Source organism: Tachysurus fulvidraco, chromosome 18 (genome assembly GCF_022655615.1).
Source record: "Tachysurus fulvidraco isolate hzauxx_2018 chromosome 18, HZAU_PFXX_2.0, whole genome shotgun sequence".
Lineage (NCBI taxonomy): Eukaryota > Metazoa > Chordata > Actinopteri > Siluriformes > Bagridae > Tachysurus > Tachysurus fulvidraco.
The window spans coordinates 3,619,946-3,643,735 of record NC_062535.1 but is presented as its reverse complement, the minus strand read 5'-3'; the positions used below and the strand labels follow the sequence as shown (position 1 = coordinate 3,643,735).

General features: G+C 41.1%; 1 protein-coding gene across 3 annotated transcripts in view; it reads left to right on the top strand.

Annotated features, from left to right (window-relative positions):
- Nucleotides 1-365: 365 nt before the first annotated feature.
- The window catches only part of LOC113648904 (receptor tyrosine-protein kinase erbB-4-like), a 50,809-nt gene continuing 27,384 nt past the window's right edge, over nucleotides 366-23,790 (top strand). Inside the window, exons 1-5 of one of the 3 annotated variants that reach the window (XM_047803454.1) lie at nucleotides 366-623; nucleotides 2,958-3,045; nucleotides 3,666-3,971; nucleotides 4,118-4,187; nucleotides 22,532-22,683. In XM_047803454.1, coding sequence (XP_047659410.1) covers nucleotides 22,627-22,683 — 57 coding nt within the window. In that variant the 5' untranslated portion in view covers nucleotides 366-623; nucleotides 2,958-3,045; nucleotides 3,666-3,971; nucleotides 4,118-4,187; nucleotides 22,532-22,626. Of the gene's footprint in view, nucleotides 624-2,957; nucleotides 3,070-3,665; nucleotides 3,972-4,117; nucleotides 4,188-22,531; nucleotides 22,684-23,790 lie in introns of all 3 variants that reach the window. The other 2 variants (XM_047803453.1, XM_047803452.1) reach the window with 2 other exon arrangements.

Here is a 23,790-nt window from a genome sequence, read left to right as displayed (position 1 = left end):
TCTTATTATATATTTTACCATCATAATAAACGTGAATAGATTTATACATCTCTCTCTCTCTCTCTCTCTCTCTCTCTCTCTCTCTCTCTCTCTCTCTCTCTCTCTCTCTCTCTCTATCTCTCTCTCTCTGTCTGTCTCTCTCTCTCTCTCTCTCTCTGTCTCTCCCTCTCTCTAGCTCGCTCTGTCTCTCTCTCACTTCTCTCTCTCTCTCTCTCTCTCTCTCTCTCTCTCTCTCTCTCTCTCTCTCTCTCTCTCTCTCTCTGCAGGTGCGCTTATTTCAATAACACTTCTCTGGAGGATAACCCCCGTTATTCTCAGCCAATCAGAGAGTAGAGTGGGCGTGTTTATGTAGATTAGGAGGCGGTTCCGTCGCCGTGGTGCTCTGAGGTAAAGTTGTGAGTGCAGTTTTAGCAGCGCGGCTAACAGATAAACACAGATACAGGTTTAGGACATGAGGACATGACGAGGAGAAATAAACTCATCTTGACTCCCAGGATAGAGTTACACCGCGGATTCATTTCCAACATGTGAATTTATGGAGATCAGGACAATGATGAAGGCGCCTCGTCTTGTTCAGTGTTTTGTGCTGGCGGTCGCTGTTATCCGGAGTCGCGCGCAGGCAGGTAACAAGAAAACAAACTGTAATAAATTTTATATTTATTTTGTGTTTATAATAAATCTGCAAATATTCACTTTCTGTAGACATATTTCAGTACTGTGTGTGTGTGTGCTGTGTGGATGAGGGTCATTGAGCTCGTGCGTAATGGACATTTCGGGTTCGTCTCCATTTTCCTCATTCAGTTGCGCGCTCGCGCACACTCACACTTAAACACTTGGTCTTTATCCTTCTCTCTCTCACACACACACACACACACACACACACACACACACACACACACACACCTGCTAATGCTGGTTATATTTACTTTTGAGTTCATTTTATTTGGTCCTGGTGAAGTGATAGAACTCAAAGTGTGCATTGTTGTATACATGTGTGCATGTACACGTGTATAATGTTATGAACATGTTATGGACATGTTATGGATATGAGGATGAATGCTTGTGTAATAACATAGTATGTAGACTTTTCACGACACTGACGGTGGATTTGTGACGCTACGTTAGGTGTGAAAGACATTATAACGTGTATCAGATCACAGAGAAGGAACTGTGTTTTACTGTAAAGGCTGAATGGTGCTGGATCAGTGAACTGTACAGTGCACTTCTGTGCTTAAGGGCTTTAACAGGTTTGTGTAATAAACTGATTCTGCACGCACGTGTGGTGTGATGTGTAATGTGGGAGAAAAATCAGTGGCAGAGGAACATAAACAGCTCTGAATGAATGAAGGGATTAGAGTGCTCTCTCTCTCTCTCTCTCTCTCTCTGTGTCTCTCTCTCTCTGTGTGTCTGTCTCTCTTTCTCTCTCTCTGTCTCTCTCTGTCTCTCTCTCTGTGTGTCTGTATGTTGCTCGCTCTCTCTCTCTCTCTCTCTCTCTGTGTCTCTCTCTGTGTCTGTATGTCTCTCTCTCTCTCTGTCAATTCAGCAATCTAGTTCTCCTTATGATCTGCTAGCAGGATGAGCTCAGGATGAACCTTTCTGAAAGTTTGTTTGTTCAGTATTTTTGTCAGTTCAGCAGTGAAGCTTTGGCATTACAGCATAACTGTTACAGTGCGCACACACACACACCCACACACACCCACACACACACACACACACACACACACACACACACAGACATGGCTCGGCTCTCAGAAATCGCTTCATTTTCCATTTCGAGGGCCAGCCGGTGCACTCGGTGTGGACTCTGTACTGCGGTGTAACCTACTTTAGGTCACTTTAAGTCCAGACAGCATCACATTGCTCCTGTGTGCAGTTGCTTTACTACTCCAGTGACTTCCACCCACCTTCCAAAAATATGCTGGTTGATAGATTAGCTACCTCCCAGTATATGTGTGTGTGTGTGCACATATGTATGTGTGTGTGCACATATGTATGTGTGTGTGCACATATGTATGTGTGTGCACGCGTGTGTGTGTGTGTGTGTGTGTGTGTGATTGAGGATTAAGATGATCATTTGCTTGATTCTGTTATTTGTTCTGAGGTTAGTCTGGTTATTGGTAAGTTATTCTCTCTCTTTCTTTCTCTCGCTCTTTTATTCGTCTAGCTGTATTTCTCTGAGTATCTCTGCCCTTTTATAAAATCTATTTTTCTCTCTCTTACTGTCTCTTTTTCTTCCATTCCCCCCCACTCCATCCCTCTCTCTCGCTCTTACTCTATTAGATGGAGTGAATACTTATGAGAAAGTAATGGGGTATGTTGTATTTTTAGCTGCTGAATGTTCACTTGTGCTGCCACAGTCGAATGGGTTCAGAGGATGCAAATGAAGATGTTTGTCTTTACACATTGTTTAAAAGACAGCTCTCTAAACCGTGTGACTATCTGATATTCTTTATCGCTTCATGATAAAGCTAAAGATATAACAAGCACACAAACAAAACAATTTAACCCAATTTACACCTGTCTCAGTAGGTTCCAGCCCTTCTAAGAGTTAAGATCTAATAAACTTTGTAGGTTTTAGTTAATAGAAGAAAGCAGTTGTTCTAACTGCATAACAGCAAATGCAGCCATGCATCTAATACACTATTATATTAATAAACATTGCCTATGAACCTGAATGTTAGCAATGCCCAGTCGCAGTCCCATACACACCTCTAGAGGGAGCCGAATGCCGCTCAGATACCGAAGGTGCATGAAATATGGTGTCATTACTGTGCTGCTGTATGCAGTGTAAATGGACTGTGTTTAATTCTCTGTGTGCACTTGTAGCTGTGTAGATAAAAATAATTCCTTTCTCTTTTGAATCGTTGTTTAATCAACCACCTGTGTGGTCATGACCATCATCATCATCATCATCATCATCATCATCACATTTTCATCTTCATCTTTGTGTGTTTCAGTGCCATGAGGGAGTAACAAGCTTCATTGCTGTTGTTTCCTTAAATCTGAAGGAACATGAAGTTCCAGGGGGAAAAGGTGGAGGTGACGGTGTGTGACTTTGGCCTGTCACAGGTTCTTACAACACACAGTGTTGGACACGCACATCTCATCTAACAATCTATTGCCATTGTTATTATATCTATATTATTATTTACATTCATTAATTAATGTTTTTTTTCCTTCTCCATGCATTTGATCATAAACCTGAGTTAGGAAATAAATGCCCCCTTTTTTTTTTAGCAATTTGTAAATCACTTATAGGAACCTGGGGCTACGTCTCTGTCTGTGTTTGTCTTTGTCCTGCTCTGAGTTCATGAACTACGGATGAGGCTCCTAATAGGAGAGGGAGAGGGTTAGAGTGAGGGAGAGGGTTAGAGAGAGGGGGAGAGAGAGAGAGGGGGGGAGAGGGGGGGTGAGTGTGAGAGAGATAGAGAGAACAGGGAGAGATAGAGACAGACACAGAGAGAGAGAGAGATCTTCAGGTGCCACAGTATAAAAGGTGATGAGGTGAGAATAGGTGGCAGATTATTAAACTTAGATATCAGCACATTTTCTCATTGTTCTCTCACACGCTGCTGTCAACCTGCAGGCCAGCTCTGATGGAGACATGCAGGAAACATAATTACCATCTTTCATCAACCATCTGCTGCCTTGTCTGTCTCGTTTAGATAATTATGACAACAAGTCCTCAGGCAGGACTGAGATTTGAAGTTACGTCCAGGAATATGGAGAAGAATGGCAGAGATCAGTGAGGGAGCAAGAGCCTGAAGTTCTACCCAAGAGATCAGTAAAGCTATAGGGATTAGAGGAAGTTTGGTTTGTGTCGGCTCACACTTATTGATTATGTTTATGTTTTGCAGCAACCTGATGTTAATGTTGTTTTAGTTGTTTTACTGCTTCTCAGTTTCATTTTCTAATCAGATGATTAAGATGTCTGTTGGAGTTAATAGACTCCCCAGTGACTTGCTGTAACGGTGAGTCAGTATGTGATGTCTGTATACCTGTGTGTGTGTGTGTGTGTGTGTGTGTGTGTGTGTGTGTGTGTGTGTGTGTGTGTGTGTTTGTTTGTTTTATGCTCTATATGTCAGTGTGTCTCACCCTGTGGTGACCATTACTGCAGGAATCCTCAACATCTAATCAAACAGGACAGTCTGCTGTGAGGCTTCATTCATCAGCCTGAGACTAGACAGGTTTGATAAATGACCCGGATTCTGGCCTGTCTTCTCTTTCTCATTGTCCTTCTCTCTCTCTCTCTCCCTCTCTCTCTCTCTCTCTGTCTCTGTTCTCTCTGTCTCTCTCTCTCTCTCTCACTCACACCCTCTCTCTCTGTTCTCTCTGTCTCTGTCTCCCTCTCTCTCTCTCTCTCTCTCTCTCTCTCTCTCTCTGTTCTCTCTCTCTCTCTCTCTCTCTCTCTCTCTCTCTCACTCTCTCTCTCTCTCTCTCTCTCTCTCTCTCTCTCTCTCTCTCTCTCTCACTCACACTCTCTCTCTCTCACTCACACTCTCTCTCACTCACACACTATCTCTCTCTCTCTCTCTCTCTCTCTCTCTCTCTCTCTCTCTCTCACACACACACAGGCTAAAATGTCGTCACATTTTTAATGAAACACTTTCTCAGGTTCTATAAGTAGGAGTATATGAATATCTGGCACTTTTAGGATAATCCAAGTTTAAAAGTTGGATCCTATCAGCAACATTTCTTCATGAGATCTGCTTCATCAGATCACCGTGTTGCTGATTATTTCCCTTCTAAAAGCATGAAATACAGTGTTTTACTTCTTACCAAACACCACCAATGTCATCAGGCATTACTTTATAAAAAAGTTTATAATAATGGAGATAGATTTAGCTTTCATGGTCCTGCTGGGAATTAGTTTGGTGGCTTCAGAAACTTTTTGATATATTTATTCTTTAAAGCCGGCATGAGCACAGATTTCTGTGCTCACCTTGCACCCGAGTTTAACACGCACTCTTGCCGGACTTCATTTACATCCAAAGCAACCTTAAAAGGCTCAGATTACAGGCGTATTGAATGATGCAGACTGTTTTGCAGCATGAGACGGCAGCACCAGGGGATCAAGGTGAGGGAAGAAGGTTCTGTGCTTTAATTGGATGACCTGCTATTGATTGGGCAAAAGAGCAGATCTTGAAAGAATCTTAAAAGTGAGACACAATTACCAGCTCCTGCCATTGTGTCCTATTAGCAAACAGTTTAAAGAGCTACCAAGGTGTTTAACTTTGCTTTTTTTTTGCATTCCTGTATTCCAGTAGTTTTTAATGCGCCATTGTTAACATGCACTCGCTTTTTTTCTGTTCGATAGAAAGCACCACATCAGTGCAAATTGGTTCAGCTGCCATTTTAGATAAGAGACGTAGTAAACATAACAGAACCGTAAGCCTGAGGAGTAGGAAATTTATTCCGTTCTGGATATTTACATTATCGGTGCCATTTGAACGATTTAAAAAGGGTTGAGGGTTTTTGTTAAGAAATGGAGTCTACACCACTGCAGAACTAATTTAAAGTGAAATCTGTTGTGAGATTATAGCCTTAGGTGAAGTTACATTGAAAATCATAGCAAAATTATCATCTTAACCAAATAATTTTGTATATATTATATTTAGGTGTGCAAGATGAATGAGTCTGTATTTTCTGCCATTCTGACCAGAAGTAACGTTCCACTTTAAGCTCATTATTCAGAATGAGCAACGTGAGTTTATCAACGCTTTAAAGCTTTTGGGACTTTTGGCCACACCGACCATGTGCTTTAATTAAAGGGGATTTTTTTAATTAGAAAGTGCTGCGGTCCCCCTTATGAGGTCCGTTCTGTTTCACTGTATGGGCTGCACACGGATTTCTTTCCCTCCAGAGTGTTCCAAATATCTCCTAATATTTTCCTTCTGAAAAAAAAAAAAACCCTCATCTGTGGATTTGTGAGCTGTGGATTTTTCTTCTTAATTAAAGGATCAGCAGAAGTTATTTGTCTGGACAGAAATATTAAACCCCAGATGTCTGGCTTCGGGTAAATGTTATTAGGCCAGCATGAGCATCCTAATTATTTTTAGATAAGATTTTGGAGAATAAGTAAACTTGTGCACAAAACGGTTTGCATGATTGAGGAGTCGAAAGCTGCGAACAGGAAGTGTGTTACAGCAATTACCGTTTGGGCATCGAAGCTTTACTGATGCGTAATACCTTCGTAATATAAGATGTTGTGTCAAAGTGCTTTGCCACTGTTGTATGAATTATTGAGATATGATGAGATCGATAACAAAGCCCTTATATTGCCCCTTTTCCACCGAGGCAGTTTGAGTGCAGGTTCAGAGCCTAATTTAGAGCCAGTTCTTTTTCCACGCCAAATCACCGGCTCTGAACCAGGAAAAGTGGTTCTTAAGTAGCACCAAAACGTTGCTGGTCTAGACTTAAGAACCGCTTGTGTCGGGGCTGTGGGCAGGGCTACCAAAACACTAAATTTTTACTGTGTTATTGATAAAATAATGTTATGAACTTTCTGGATTACAGCCTCCGTTTATACGGATTACACGGAGCCGCACGTACATGTTGGATTCGCCGTGTTCGGATGCCAATGTAGGTTCACAAAGCCATGAGCATTAGCAGTAAAGCAACATCCACTGTTGATGTGTTTGACCACTGCTGTGCTAACGTTGCTGTGTAAAGTGACACGTATACAGTGACGTCACATTTGGCTCTGTGATGGCTCTCTAACTGATGGAAAGGCAAACCGGTTCTTCGAAGGTTTGCCAGTGGAACCAACTTTGAACCAGCACCAGCGCTACCTCTGAACCAGCACTAGCTCTGAACCAGCAACCGGTTCTTTCTGGTGGAGAAGGGGTATATGTTTGTTTTTAGCAATCACCCATCCCCCATCAAGCTGCAGTGAAAGATATTTCAAAATGTTTGACAGCTACAGATCACAGAAACCATTTCATCCACACACTACTAATTTATCACGGGTTTCCCCTACGATCCCCCAAATGCAGCACATCGCTATTCTGAATCACGACCAGGTCATTAAGAAACGGCACCAGATTTTAACCATTAGCCTATAATGCTAATTTAAGTGATTTGAGTCTAAGACAGCAGGCTCGTAAAGTACTCGTAGATCCACACAGCATCTCTACTAACTCTCTGGCACAGATCCTCTTATTGCTAATGACCATCACTGTGTGGCGTACAAAGTGGAGAAGGAAAGTCAGCGCCAGAGCCAAATTTTCAGAGTCCCCGAGTGAACGCCAGCTCTGTTAGAGGGGTTCGAGTACAATAGACATGAACCTAGGCGGTCTCATTATTTCCTCGATCATCGCTCCATCTCTCCTGGAACACACTGGCAGGTGAACGTTGGCAGCCAGATATACGAGGAAAAGCACAAATCATTTAGTTTGTAGTCAGTTTGTATGCATTTAAAGCTTAGTATATGTTTTATAGTGAAGACTATAGCGTTTATTTTATATGCAGGGAAATGTGTCCTGTTATGCACACTTAGGCTCCGTTCACACTGCAGGTAAAAGTGGCCCAAATGCTTCATTACTGTTCCTGGCATGATGGGGCAGCTCTTACCCCCTCCACCACCATTTTTTGGGGGTCAAGTGACCAGGTCAGACTTCTTCAGGAGTACTGTGAACACTCAAATCTAGCCCAGATCTGATTTTTCTCAAATCAGATCTGGGCAACTTCCATATGTGGCCCTGAATCAGACCCAAATCTGATTTTTTCCAATGTGGCCGCAGTGTGAACAACCGAAGCGGATTTGATGCGACTTTTACGTCAATCTACATCAACAATCGTCACAATTATGCGCCGGCGAGTACGCACACAAACGTAACTACGCCTACAAAATGGAGAACAGTGATGGAGCAAGTCAGTGGAGGGAGAGTGAGGTGTTAGACCTAATTAGTATATGGGGAGATACTTCAATTCAGGCAAAACTATTAATGTTATGGCTGCCATTACACAAACATTTTGAAAGAAAAGTGAAAACGCTTACTTCCTCCATAACCTCGCCAACTCTTTGGCGCAACGGCGTGCTGCGTGTGATGTCATTGTTATTGTTCGTATGCGCATGCGGGTCAGGTCGAAACAGCAAGCAGTTCACACTGGTATCACTATCTGATATAGGCCACATTTTAAAAGGTAATGTGAACACCCAGACAAAAAAAATCAGATCTGAGCAAAATCGTGCCCTTACTTACACACTGTACTTAAAGACGTTTGTTTGTGTTCGTGTTTGTGTGTGCGCGTGCGCGCGATGTGTGTGTGTGTGTGAGAGACTGTGTGCGTATGTGCTTGACTTTGCCCTCATTGAGTTCTCCTCTGCAGCCCTTTTATCATTCTTGATTCTCCACTATGACAAAGCTACAGCATGAGTGATGGTGTCTGATCGCTGCCACCACTAAACCCTATGAGCCATACATGTGCACTTTTATCACATATCCTTCCCTTCACTATAAGGCAACACCTTTAGGCTGTTTAAACAGGAGGACTGTTTATCCTGATTTATTTCTTTATTTATTTCATCCTCTTTGCCTTTTCTCATCCTCTCTCAATTTTTTTGTTTTCGTATTCGTCTACTCTTTACAAGACTGTCTTTTTTTTTTATATTCCTTTCAAAATTCATCACCTCTCTTTATCTCCCTTTCATTTTTATCTATCTCCCTTTCCCCCCCTCTGTTGTTTCTCTACTCAGAATGAGCGGCTGTCACACCAGTGATGGGTGTGCAGCGTTTTTCTTCACGAGCGAAAGAATTTGGGCCAACAATAGAGCTACAAACTCAGCAGCTGCTCAAACATGCAGATGTTGTTTTGGTCGACCAGTCAGAGAAGTGAGTGATTTTAAAAAGGAGTGTGGGGGTGGTTGGAGGGGGGGGTATGGGGAGAGATTGTGTTTTGACATTAGCTATGAAGATAAATGAGAGATACACAATACAGTTGGCAGCCGTGAGGTTGGTGGCATCAGAAGTGACTCATTCACAGAGACTTTGTACGGAGGGAATGTGGTACATAATGTAAATCTAATAGAAAACCCTTCCTGACTCGTCATCAGGGCGGTGTTAGTGGTGCACAAAACTATTTAAGAGCGAAGATGTTATCTTTAAATTGCTCCTGTCTGTGCTGCTGAATGGAGCTGAGGATCTGAGGATGGATTACTGGATCTTCACCTTCAGCTGTGAAAGTGAGGTAACTTCATCCAAAAGCACAGTGCAAGCTGGGAAATTCACTGCCGTTCTAACACAACCAGTCTGTTGACCTGTTGGTAGCTCTGTCTGCACAATGTAGGGCAAACTCAAAGCTAGGGCTGAGCTATACGGCTGAAAACTGGATCACGATATCGGTGTTTCATATCGGTCGATATCGATAATTATTAATATTTTTTATGACCCGTTCACCTTCTGGTGAATAAAGTGTGCAAAATATGTGCAGTGTTTTGTAAACATAAATAAACCTGAGGTAGGCTGAGATACATCTGTAATATAAAACACAAACCTGATACACAACAGTAACATTGTGTGTAATATAAAACCTGCAGAAATATGAAAAAGTAGCTGACTTTTCCTCTTTTATTTACAATTTCCTCGCTCGCTGCGGCTCATTTTCTGCTCATCAGTCGCCGGTTACTGAAGAGGAATCCAGCGGACCAGCACGAGACGACGATATGGCGCAACCAAACATGATACTGTTACATGATTGGCTGTTAGCGTGTCAATCCCTACGTTGCTAGGTTACCAGAGAGCGAGTGCCTTTGTTAATGCAACCAACTTGCTTTGCAACCGCTGTTTTCTTCTGACGAAGAATAAAAAATATCCGTTTTATCGAACACATTTTTTATTGATATCGATCACGTGTCTATCGCGATACATTAACATTTTATCGTCCAGCCCTACTCAAAGCTGATAGTCTTGTCCTTGGCTAATCTTGTAGAATGGATTGGCACTCCATCCAGAGTGTCCACTGCCTTAGTGCCCTGGGTACCTTGCGCTAGGCTCCAGGTTCCTCACGACCTTGTGTAAGATGTTTTTGTATGTATGGATGGATAGTATGAGTTCTGACATTATGATTATTTTTATTTAATTTCATTGCAAACAAAGTCATGAGAACAGCTTTGTGGAGTCTCTTTCCCCAGGTCTTTAGCAGATTTATCAAAAGAAATAAGGCAGCACACGATGCAAGCGAGAACAAAGGCATTACATGTCATACACGATTTCATTTGCTATGCAGAGTCTGAGTTGAGCTCTTTGTGCTATAGAGAAACCTCTCACCTCTCAGCTCTTGCATTAGCCACTAGTGAAAAGAGCAGCAGAGCTGTAATTTACTCGCTGAGTGTTGGAGCTCATCCAGCGTCAGCCTTCGTGCACTGGATAATCCACATTCCCTGTTAACACTCATGGCACCTAAGCAGGCTAATCAGCGGTGCTTCTTTCAGGCAGATAAAGGGTGAAGTGGTGAAGCTGTTGTATAGAAGTGGATGAGAGAGTCTACAGTTCCCTGAGAGCTGATTGTGAGTGGGATGGATGGGTGTGTCTTTATTATGCCTGAAAAATCCCATGCGTCCGACACACACCTCATCACTTCATTATAGTGCAAAGTGGTTGATCTGAACATTGTTCTAGTCCCTCAGTAAAGGGCTGTGGCCACACAAGTTCAGTGTGATCATTAGTAGGTAGCTTTGCTATAACATGTACATAGGCTTTCTATATTTTATTTTACTTTATTTAAGTTTTAAAGCCGGTCAAGATTCTCAGCTTTTTGGTGTGAGGCAGAAAAAAACAATACACTTAAACTACTAGCTCTGTGGCTGGTAACTGTGTTCTTGCCATGTGATGCTTGCTAATATCTTGCAAAACACATAGACAGAATCCAGACGGGGAAAAAGGGAGACGTGCAGAAAGAAGCTTGTGTTTGATGAGCCTTAAAAAAACGAACGAGCTCATTTCGTAATGCTACGGCTAATCGGCACAACCTTGGCTAACTTTGTCATTCGGAATCATGAAACCTCCATTTCACGGTTTCGTTTCCCTTTTTTTTTTTTTTACACCCTGTATGTCGAATAAAATGCTCTTTTACCGCAGTGCAGGATTCAGCGATACATTATTCAGAAACTACACAATGCCTTTGGACATAGATGTGTGTAGATTTCACACCGAGTGTTTAGGATCATCTCTCACTCACTGACGGATTAAGGGATTGCTGTAGGCAAGAAGAGATTTTTCCGTGTGTGTGTGTGTGTGTGTGTGTGTGTTTGTGTACATGGTGGTGTAGGGAGTAGACACTAATTTATCTGCCTGTATTTGGCAGTGGTGAATTGGTCATTACTCTTACTTCAGCAGCTAAGAGCCAGTGATCAGGCTTTTGTGTCATTCCAGTACTTCCTTTGTAGTTTATTTCAGTTACTGGCTTAAGAGTAAACTTGATCTTGATGTCATTTTTAAAGCTTTAACAAACATTCACCGGGTAAATAAATCCTCATTAGTAAGTCATTGTAAACAAAGCAGAATTAAACAGCTGGGTGCTTATTAAAATGCCACCAAGCTCCAACCTCCTCCTTTTAATATAATTCAGCATTTTAAACTCACCAGTTTAGCTTTAAGAAGAACTTTCGAGTTCCAATGATGGGTCCCAGGCCATGTAGTTTATAGATACGTTTTAATAACACGTCAAATACCCAGAAACTACAAAACACGCAAACCAAACACAACGATGTACCCGACTCAAGTGAGGAAATAAATCATACAGTTATTCCAGTGGGCAAGTAAAATGCTTCAGCATGTTTCCCAGTCTCATGAGTCTGCTAACCTCGATAATGAAGCTAAAGAGCTAATTCGTATCAAGCTAGCTAGTTTAGTCTATTAAAGGTGGGGTCTCCGTTGTTTGAGAAACGCTTTAGAAAACTGCGTTGGGCCGGTAAACAAAACAAAAACAAATGTGTAGCCAATGAGCAGAAAGGGGCGTGTCTTGTCAATATGGGCGGAGAGAGTGTTCAGTGCTCATGTGTGACATTAGCAGAAAGTGGTTTTAACATTGACATGGAGGATAAAAACATAGAAAGAAAGTCAAGAAAGGCTTACGATAAGGCAAGAAGTAGGACGTGTTAATATAGGATCAGCTTTCCAGCGCTGGAGAGAACTGCACGTCTTCCACGTGAAACGGAGATAAACCTTTCATGGTACAACACACAGTACAACAAAAACACATTTGTATTACCATAGTATTACTCATTGTATTCATTTATTGATAAAAATATCCCCTCGGTCAGCTGCCCCAACAGGTTCCGTTATTATAGTTGTCTGGGTTATACTTGGGTTATACTTGGGTTATACTTGTCTGGTGTATGTGTGGGCGAGCGATCAAAACAGGGGTGGGACCCATTTGGGTTAGGGGTGTGATTGTTTTGGTGATTTCAAATGTCAACATTGAGACATTTCAAACAACGAAGACCCCACCTTTAATGTAGGGTACATTCTCCTCCGTTATAAAACAGATCCAAAATCTGATTGGCTGAGCTGTGTTTGTTGTATCAATCATCTGCAAGTCATCTGTGTGTCCATAGATCAACCTTTCTCTGTTATGTTGCTTAGCAACCAAAGTTTACTATTAACAGATGACATTGCGGCAGAAGGTTTACTCGCAAATGTTATTAATAATAAATATAATTAGAGCGTGTGTAAGTAGATGTGCAACAGTGTGGTTTTAAACCCGTGTGTGTGTGTCAGACTTCATCTTTACTCATGAAGGAGGGAAGATTAGCGAGTGAACACATTTAATACCAGCAGGTGTGTCGTTAACCCAGGAACAAACACACACATGCTGCTGTTGACCAAAGCTGCTCCTGCTGAGCCCATGGAGGAAAAGACATTGATTATTCAGGAGACACCATGATTTCTTCTACATTATCAGCTCGTGACACATTTCATGTCAGTGGTTAAACTTTGTGAGTTTCTTCTATTCAGAATTCACATATTTTTGTGTTTGTAAAGATTAACACAGAGCCTACAGACAAGAAAGTAAGTCTAATAAATAAAAGATTGTGCACTGTGACGATGATAAAAATAATTATAATAATAAAATTAGACTTAATTTCTTACAGATGTGTAAAGACCGGGGGTTATTTGTTACTCAGGGACATACACAGGCATTATTTGCTTCATTCTAGTTGTACGGGACTCTCAGGACGTCCTTCTTCCCTCTTCATTGTACTTATTGTGCCTTAATTGCAGTAGTTTGTCTCTGTTCATGGAACATTTCCAGAGGCGATTTTATTTGTCTAAAGCAGTTGTCTCTATGCGGAGTCACAGCAGCGTCATGCCCACAGGGTTTAGCATCCATTTTCACTGGAAGGTCAAACCGGCAGATCCGCAGAGAGGTCGAGAGACGGAATGAATGTGAGTACATGAATATTACCCAGTGTTTCCTTGAGACTCTGTTCCACAGCTCCAGCCAGAGATGTTCCTGTGTTTCAGGGGTCGATAATGATGAATTCATTAACCAGGCCAATGGGAAAATAAAAGCTCAGTCGTGATACCCAGTCCCATATTTTGAGGGAATTAATAGAGACTAAGAGAAATAAACACTGACTATGTGTACAATGGATCTAAAATGTCTACACACGCCTGTAAAATTGGCAGATTTTTGTGATGGTAAAATATCTAACCAAGCTAAAATCTGTCGAAATCATTCAAAAACATTGACTTTTTGGTGATGTCATTCCACTGTCATGCTGAAAGGCGGAATTCGTTTCCATCTTATGGCACGACGCTGCAATCACCATGCTGCATTGTGGGGACGATGTTCTTTTGGTGATGTGCATTGTTTTGCACCAAGCTTCAATGTTTTTTCGTGAGAAAAGGCTTCTGTTTAACTACCCTACACCAAATCCCAGACATGTAAAGAATATGCGAGATTGTTGACACGTGCTGAGAGTAATCAGTACTTCTCTGGCCCTTTTTACACAGTTTTAGTGGTGGTGTTATGGCGCGCCATTGTTTCATCGGTTTCAGCAGTTAGATAAAACCAAGAAGATGTGAAGCTAATCCTACATAAACTGCTCATCTTTATTTGGGGTTAATTAGAATCATATTATTGGTGATAGCTGTATGCTAAGTAGATCAATTACCATGAAACTGAACGTGATCTATATGACTGACCCTATCTAGTTTGCTAATGAATTAAATCAAAACTGAAATAATAAGCAAATTTAAATAAACACAATTCACCATTAGCATGAATCTGACCAACTGCATTAGCTACTCTAATCAGTGATAGTTTAACCTGACATTAGCAAAGAAAACAGGCGAACTCTAGGTAAACATAGCCAGTTAAAACGAGCAAGTTAGCAAAACTTACCATAAAATTAATTCTCTAATAAGATGTATTACTTTTGAAATAATATAAAAAAAAACTAAGCAAAGTGTAAAATGTTGGGACTCTGATCAGTTCTGCTGTTGGACAGGTTGACATAAGACATTAATGGAGAACACGATTTGAGTTTTGGCTAGGATCGATCCAGATGGCACCTCGCTCTGGGCTTGTACACAGCTTTTTCCTTTTGCTTTTACTCTCATGGCATTTCTTTTCAATTTGGCACTTCTACTGGATTCAGTTTGCATATGCTAGCAACTTTGTACCTTTGCTTCTGCTCTTTATGTCCCCTGCTCTTCATATCTGATGTCTTATTCATTACCACAGTTCCTCAAATATCGAGGACGTTGTCAGCAATTCAAAGTCAAAATCTTAACTTTGGTGCTCAATTTATTTAGTTTCTTAAACATATTAAATATGTTTATATTAAAATAAAGCATTTGGCAGAAGCCCTTATCCACGTACAGTACATAAGTGCTTAAGTCTCTAACATTGAATACATTAATGCTGGTTCACTAGGTTACATACTTAAGATACCATGAGTTTAAAGGATTGTTCAAATTTACAATGAAAAAGTTTCAAAAGGTTTTGTTTTATAAATGCAAAAGATAAGAAAAGAGAAGTGCTAGTTGAAGTGTTTCCTGAATAAGTAGCTCTTCAACCGCCATTTGAAAATAGCCAGTGACTCAGCTGTCCGGACCTCTAGGGGAAGTTCATTCCACCACCTTGGTGCCAGAACAGAGAAGAGTCTTATAGTATACTTGCCTCTTACCCTGAGAGATGGTGGAACCAGTCGAGCAGTGCTGGTAGAGATCGTAGGGTGCGGGGTGCAGTGCGAGGAATGATGAGGGCTTTGAGGTAAGAGGGAGCTGGTCCATTTTTGGCTTTGTAGACCAGCATCAGTGTTTTGTATCTGATGCGTACAGCTACCGGAAGCCAGTGGAGGGATCACAGCAGTGGGGTGGTATGCAGGTGGTATGCGGGGCAGCTGCATTTTAGATCATTTGCAGAGGACAGATTGTGTTCATATGTAGACCTGCCAGCAGTGTGTTGCAGTAATCCAGTCTAGAAATGACAAGAGACTGAACAAGTACCTGAGTAGCCTGTGTGGAATGGCCGAATCCTTCTAATGTTGTAGAGAAGAAACCGACACGAGTGAGTCACATTGAGCTGTGGCTGAAGAGGAGATCAAATCGTTGTGCAGGGATATAGCAAGATCATGACCTGGGGATGAATCACCTGGGATGAACAGCATTTCAGTTTTGCTAGGATTGAGCAGACATCCATGATGATATTTCTGCCAGACATGCTGAGATCCGATCAGAAGCTGTGGTATCAGATGGTGGGACAGAGAAGATACAGTATGTTGTGTATCATCAGCATAGTAATGGTAAGTGAACCCATGTGAGGAAATAACTTCACCAAGAGAGTGAGTATACAGTACAATGAGAAAAGAAGAGGACCATGTACTGAGCCCTATGGGACACCAGTGTTACTATACTATACTATAGTTATTATAGTTACAATTGTTTTTATTGTAAGTTTTATTATAAAAATGATCCTAAATAAGCTCAAGCATATAGTATAAACAGAATCAGGTTTATTTCCAGGTACAGAAGAGTTTACATGTACCGGAATTTGTCTTGGTGTGTTGGTGCATAGTAATAATAAAGAAGCAGCATAAATATAAGAAACAAAGGTCACAAATAGAAAAAATGTGTATAAGGATTTACAAAAAAAGAAGAAAAAAAAACAATTTAAGGGAAATTAAAATAGCAACAGTAATTGTATGTGCAACATGCCCAGTGCAAATGTCCATTAAAATGTTACATACATTGCTACTGAAAAACTAACTAAATTTGTGCCGGATGAATAAAATTGGACCAGTGTGAATGATGCCTGAGTATAAGCATATAGATATTGTGCGTGTTTCGCTGTTATCACCAAAAAACATCATATTGGAAACATTTCAGCTTAGTCAGCTTAGAATTCCATACTAGTATTATTTGCACAATCGAAGCTCACATATGGATTATGCATATCCCAGAGTTTCGGGTTCAACCTTTACTTTAATGTTTGCTTTTTGTACTTGAGTCTCATCCCCACACACACTATGGCGTTTGCATTGCCACTAGGCACAAAAATAGTCTACTTGTCCACATCTGGGAGTTTTTGCACGGTTTGATTTATGGGAACATATTTTCACATTTATAAACATTTCAATGCAGTTTGATGATTATGACCTTTCTGAGAAGAAAAATAAAAAACACATGATGGGGTTTAATAGTTCCTGTTTATGACAGCTATAATTATGTTAAGTGAATTCAATAAAGCCTTGTTTCCGTTGTTCCATGTGCAAATATGTCACACATCAGCACAACACATTGAGAGGAAACCATTATCTACCCCTTCCACAAACATGATCTCACAGATGCCCAAAACTCGCTAGTGTCAAGAGACGACTTTCTGGGTGTGTTTGTGCCTCTGCGATGCTGAGATTGAGTCTGCACCAAAGTCCACTATTTCTACAGGGAGTTTTCGGGGGACTGGAGTGGGAGGGAGTCAGTAAGGGTATGCAAGGCAACAAAAGTTTTTGTTTTTTTCTTCAACAAACAACACTTTTATCTCCCTCTGAGCCATATCCAGCTGTGGAGAGTCAGAGTAATCAGTGGATTCCAGCTGTGCATGATTGAACCGTGCTCCGCCTCGGGTCTATATTCATTTATTAGAGTTTTGGTTGAAAGAGCTGTCCTTGGTGCTGAAGTCAGTCATGCTGTTTTGCACATCAAATCCCCAACATTACAATACTACAGACACAAAAGAAAACAGGAAGTAATTTTATTTCAAAACACAACTTTATACACTCCATGTGTAAAGCTCCAAACATCTATCGCTATCTTGCGCAGGAGAGCTTTACTTCATTGCAGGTCTGTCAGACACATTCCTATAATAAGCTTGGTTCTCAGACAGAACTAGTGACAGGACCCACTGCAATGCCCTCAGGCATGTTAGACCATCCAACACAATAATAAAAACACATCGATTTAGCTCCATTTCTTACCACAGACCTGACAGCTTCGAATTGGTGAGGTCATGAGGTCATTGTGTTTCTCCAGGAGTCATAGCCATAGCTGTGTTGTTATCTACTGTGATTTTTTTTTACTGTGTTCAGAGGAATGGTTGGGTTGTTTATACTTTTTTCTTGAAAAGCAATAAAAAAAAGAGCAGAAATAATATTTTTTGGGGAATTTAATCAAGTGAAGTAGTCACCATGGGGGGGGAAAGGGTAGTTCCATATCGATCTCGATCATAGAGTGACTAAGGCACGGCTTCTTGGATCTCCTATTAGATATCACAGAATGTATCTTTAGTCCTTCTGTCAAGGTCGCCTCACTAACCATGAACATTGTCTTTCCTTTGTCTCTATTTGTCACATTGTTATATGCTGCCACCATGACAGTCTGCTGACAATGCTGGAAAAAAAATTACCAATTCACCGATCAAATGTTGCATATCCCTGAGCTTGAGGGAGATGTTATCTAGAGTCTACAGCACAAGATCTTGCCAATGACGTTCTTTGGCTGAAAGGGAAAAGCAGTGCTGGCTACACCGACCCAATCTGCCTTCATTAACTCACCATTATTTTAAGGAATGCTGCTCGTACCCTGAAGTTTAAACATATTAAACACTTATGAGATCTTTTCTGGTCTGGTGGAATTTTTTTCAGTCTACAATATAAGTGGGTTCTTGGTGAAGTTTTGATTCTGCATTATTACAGTCTTTGATTACAGCAGACGAGATGACATTTTCATTTTATCACCACTTTCACCTAAATGAACTGGGAGCCTGTAAAATACCTGGCATTTATATAAATTCAGTAGGCAGCGACCAGGACAGTGGAGCATCTGATTTTTAAATGTCATCAGAATTTAAAAAAAAAGTTTAGTTAAGGCCAAAAGTTTATAAACACATAATAGATATTCAAGCTAATTTTTTAATCCATATATTTCATGCTGAACATTTCCTGTATTAAGTCAATCGGGTGATCAGATAGCTATCCGATGGTAAAAAGACAAGGTCTAAATGCCCTCCTAAACGTTTTGGAAATGGATATAAATCCGATGGTTCAAACCACTTCAGGAGGTGGTCTGGGACGCGTTTCAGATGTAAATGAATGTGGTTGTCCAAGCCACATACGTCAGCGCTTTACTCCTCCCAAACAGAAGTACGTCACTCAGGTGATCTTTCACTCGGGTGTCTTGTTGGGTCTTAAAATGCACTGCTGCTGCCAACGAAAATGTAGCAAACAATAAATGCTTTTTTTTTTGTAGCATAACCGTCGTAACGGGGGGCACGGTGGCTTAGTGGTTAGCACGTTCACCTCACACCTCCAGGGTTGGGGGTCTGATTTCCGCCTCCGCCTTGTGTGTGTGGAGTTTGCATTTTCTCCCCATGCCTTGAGGGTTTCCTCCGGGTACTCAGGTTTCCTCCCCCGGTCCAAAGACATGCATGGTAGGTTGATTGGCATCTCTGGAAAATTGTCCGTAGTGTGTGAGTGAATGAGAGTGTGTGTGTGCCCTGTGATGGGTTGGCAGTCCATCCAGGGTGTATCCTGCCTCGATGCCCAATGACACCTGAGAAAGGCACAGGCTCCCCGTGACCCGAGGTAGTTTGGATAAGCGATAGAAAATGAATGATAGAATGAATGAACCGTTGTAACAAGTTTTTTCGTCTTCTTTTTGATTTTGTTCTGAAAACCGCATACACCAAAGCATTTTGGGCGGAAGTAGAAAGATCGGATTGATCTCCGATTCGCCAAGACCCATTTATGTGGCCTAATGTAAATGGAACAGTTTTAACAAATCAGAGAGCTATCGGATCAGAGAAAACACATGAAGTGACCAGGTGTAAAAAGGCCCTTAGATATCTTCCAGGCTGTTTAAAAAGTCTGTGATTAGTTGCCATCTCATCCAGGGTATCCTTCGCTCTGTGCCTTGAGTACCATGGGATAGGCTCCAGGTTCCTTGCAACCCTGTGTAGGAAAATATCAACTGTTTAAAAATGATCTCAGATAGGGGCTAAATACCAGACAAAAGAAATTCATCAATAATCTGAAATGTATGGAGATAAAAAACAGTGGCTAATGTGTAAACATTAAACAGATTTTTGCTCTATACAAATTTCATTATATTTTTAGTGTAAACATTAGAAATGATGAATAGGGCAAACAAAATGTGTTTACGATAAATGTGGAAGTGTAATGGCTCATATTTATTGGTGTGTTGTATTTTTTTTATCTCATAAACTGACCTTACATAAAAGCATTTTGCCCAGAAGTACCTAGAGAGAATAAAAATAACAGAGCCATTTACACTCATTGTAATCAGTCATGTTTTGAGTCACTGTGGCATTAAATCTTGTCCACTGGCATTTAGGCCCTCTGAGAGTGGAGCTATTAAGAGTCCAAACAGTAAGCTGATAAATGAGCCGAGCATGTTGACAGCCAATGCTTATCCAGAATGGATATGGCATGAGCCCATATTCACTTGATGCCGGAATAGAAATGCAAATTGAAGGTCTATGAAATGCCTCACTGAATTCTAAATGTAAAAAAAAAAAAATGTTGTTTTGCAGGTAAGTAAATGCAAGCTTCATTGATTTCTGTTTCTATTAGAAATGCACCAACACTGAACCTCCACCATATTTCCATACGTCCGCCGAACAGGCCGTGTAACCTTTATTAATTCTATGAAGGAGGTATCTTCCCGGCCCAGGAAGGTTCACTCCCCTTTTACTTTACACTGTAATTTGAATTAAATTAACTTAATAGAGCATGTAGTTCAGACCAGATGTTGCAGGTACCTTAATTTGTGAGCGATACTCAGAGACAAATCACTTGTGGCACAAAAATATGGCATTTAATGAATGAGACGAACACAACATAAAACTAACTACACAAACAAACAAAAGAAATAGGGAAAACGAAGATTAAAATAAAATAAAACAAAAGAAATTAAAATTGGGGAAAGGGAGGAAGAGACTGGAAAGAAGAAATTAGAGAAAGGAAAATTAGCGAACTCCACCCATTTTTGGGAGATGGCCAATACTACGGCCAAGATTTCAGAGGGAAAACTCCCTTTGTTTCAGGTGTCTGTGGGCGTGGTTTAGCTATCAAACTTTAGATGACTTTAAAGTTTTATCCAAGGTGTATTAAGACGGTATGGCGCCTTTCGTGCTCAAATAAATTACACCATTGTTTGAAAAACGAGTAACTGATAATTTTGTGGTCATTTGGGTACTAAACATGAAGGGTAATGACGCTATAAAGGCAGTGGTACATTACATACACAGATCAGTAATCGAAGGGTAACTGATGTTAATACGATATTGTGTTCTTATAAAGGCAAAGAAACAAAAATTAAACACAAAACAAAATGCACTTTCATTAGGGAAGTAAAAAGAAAACGATAGCTTCGTATACATTCTGACATCAGACCTTAAAGGGGCATACAGCATTAGAACAGGTATACATTAACATGCCATGATCAGTAATTAAAGTATAACTGATGTTAAATACAATGTTCTTTTCTGACACATGAATAAAATACACCCTTGTCAGGAAAGTAAGGAGCAAATAATTTTGAGTCAGGCAAGCCTTAAAAGAAGAGACACATTACAAAATAGTTTAGAAGAGTTTGCAGATACTAGCTCCATATTTGTCTCAATGGAAAGGATGATGTTAACATTATAGAACATAAAGAAAATTCATGGTAACTCCCAGGTAGCCGTGACACACATTCCCTGAAGTCTCCAGGTTCCATGAGGAGGAGAGTAACATGTCAAGGTTGTGGTGAGCCCCAGTGAACCAATGTATGGGTAAAAGGACACATGTCTGACAAATGAGGTTGTCCAGTTGTTGGAGCAGATGGTTATGCCTGGATGCACAGTGGAAGGCATGTGACAGGAGTTTAGATGTGTGATCAGGTTACAAAGTTAATTACAAGGTATTACAGACATGCCATTAGATGTCACATCGTGAGGTTATTGTCAGAGAAACGGAGGTGTCTTCATGGATAAAACCCCAGACCCAAACACAGGACAGCTAAAATCTATATTTATTACATAAAACATAACACAAAAACCAGGAAGCACTGGGAAAAAGAAAAAACCATGAGGAACATGTGTGCATATGTGGGAAGGAATTGAGACTAGTGTGGGGCAGACACATGAACACAAGACATAAGCTAAAACACATGGCACAAGAGACTAAAGTCGTGGCCTAATGGTTAGAGAGTTTGATTCCTAACTGTAAGGTTGTGGGTTTGAGTTCTCAGGCCAGCAATACCACGACTCAGGTGCTCTTGAGCAAGGCACCGAACCCCCAACTGCTCCCTGGGCACTGCAGCATAAATGGCTGCCCACTGCTCCGGTTGTGTGTTCACTGCTGTGTGTGTGCACTTTGGATGGGTTAAATGCAGAGAACGAATTCTGAGTATGGGCCACCGTATATAGCCGTATGTCATGTCACTAAAGTTCCAACAGGTAAAAAGTTCCTGAGAGTTATAGTGTCATATTTTATACCTATGCTGCTGCTGTTATTGTTACATGTGAAGTGAAAAGGAATTAACAGTGAAGATCCTATTAGGCCACTTTAGAGTGCATATTTCTGATCTGTATTTAACTTGATCTGTATGACTGAACCTTAATCTGTGCACCTTTTCATTCATTCATTTTCTACCACTTATCCGAACTTCTCGGGTCACGGGATCTCAGGCATCATTGGGCATCAAGGCAGGATATACCCTGGACGGAGTGCCAACCCATCACAGGGCACACACACACTCTCATTCACTCACACACTCACACACTACGGACAATTTTCCAGAGATGCCAATCAACCTACCATGCATGTCTTTGGACCGGGGGAGGAAACCGGAGTACCCGGAGGAAACCCCCGAGGCACGGGGAGAACATGCAAACTCCACACACACACACACACACACACAAGGCGGAGGCGGGAATCAAACCCCCCATGTTTGAGGCGAACGTGCTCACCACTAAGCTACCGTGCTCCCATTGCACCTTTTCAGCAAAACTTAATTAGGACAGTTTTGCACTAGTCTTACACACTTGCCTCTTTTTTCTGTTTTTTTTTTTTTTTTTGCAGTGTGTGAGGGCACTGATAACAAGCTCAGCACCCTGTCAGATCTGGACCAGCACTACCACACTCTACGCAAGTTCTACGAGAACTGCGAGGTAGTGATGGGAAACCTAGAGATCACCAGCATCGAGCGGAACCGCAACCTGAACTTTCTCAAGGTGAGTCACTACAACATTAACAGTGGGACTAACATTGTGGTCCCTGTTGTATTTGAAGGAAAAAACATCTGAAGAATGGTAGTTTCGATGGAAGACGCCGTATCTTGGCACTTTTTTACACGGGCCACTCAGGGACTTTCTGAGTAGAGTGCTGTGAGTTCAGAAGCCTTATGTGAGAAAGCCAGGGAAAATAAACTGACAGCCGCACACACGAACACAAAGCTCTCTGCCTCTCACATGCAGATGACTGACAGCCATCTCGGTTCAAAGAGAGGGATGGGTTAGTGAGAGTGCTTATCACAGGGGAGCACAAGCTAGCAGAAAGAGAGACAGAAAGAGAAAGAGAGCTCAAACCTCAGCTCTTTATTCAGTCTTTCTCAAGCCTTTGACAACTTACTATCCAGAGAACAGTCATATAGTCGGATGGGCAGTAATCAAGTTAAATTACAAATTATTGTAGACAATCAAAATATTGTAAATTACAATATGAACAAATACACAATCAACCAAGAGCTAACAAGTCGTTGCAAAACATCATTTGTGTCTGTATGAATCATTTTTTTCAAGCGTTAAAGATCTTCTGTAGTTTGTACACCATAGATTTAAAGTATTGACATTTTAGCCCATATTCAAATTGTTTAAGTGGGTGCATAATAAATAAAAGACCCCAAACAAAGACCACAGCACTTTGGCAGTCATTACTTCCCTTTATTTTTGAAGTCATGCTTGTTTTTCATCTGTAAAGTTGCACAAGCTATCCCAGAAATTGACAGAAAGCATCACGCTATTGACAGTGGACACTGTGTCCTGTAAGCTGTTACTCTCTAAACCATAACATTTTAATACCAGTAGAATGAATTTTTTAAACCAGCAGCCGTGTTACATCGGTCAAAACCCGAGAGAACGCTGAATTCAACGGCGTCGTGGTGCAGAGTTGTGACTTGAAGTGGAGCTGCGGAAAAGAGCGCTGTAATGATGCTACCTCATTATCCCACATCAACATAATGGAGAAAACCTGGAAGCCACACGGGCGCCATGAAACCAGGATTAGTGTAATTAGCGTTCGTTAGGCGGAAATGGGGGAATTGCTATTACCTTGATTCCCTA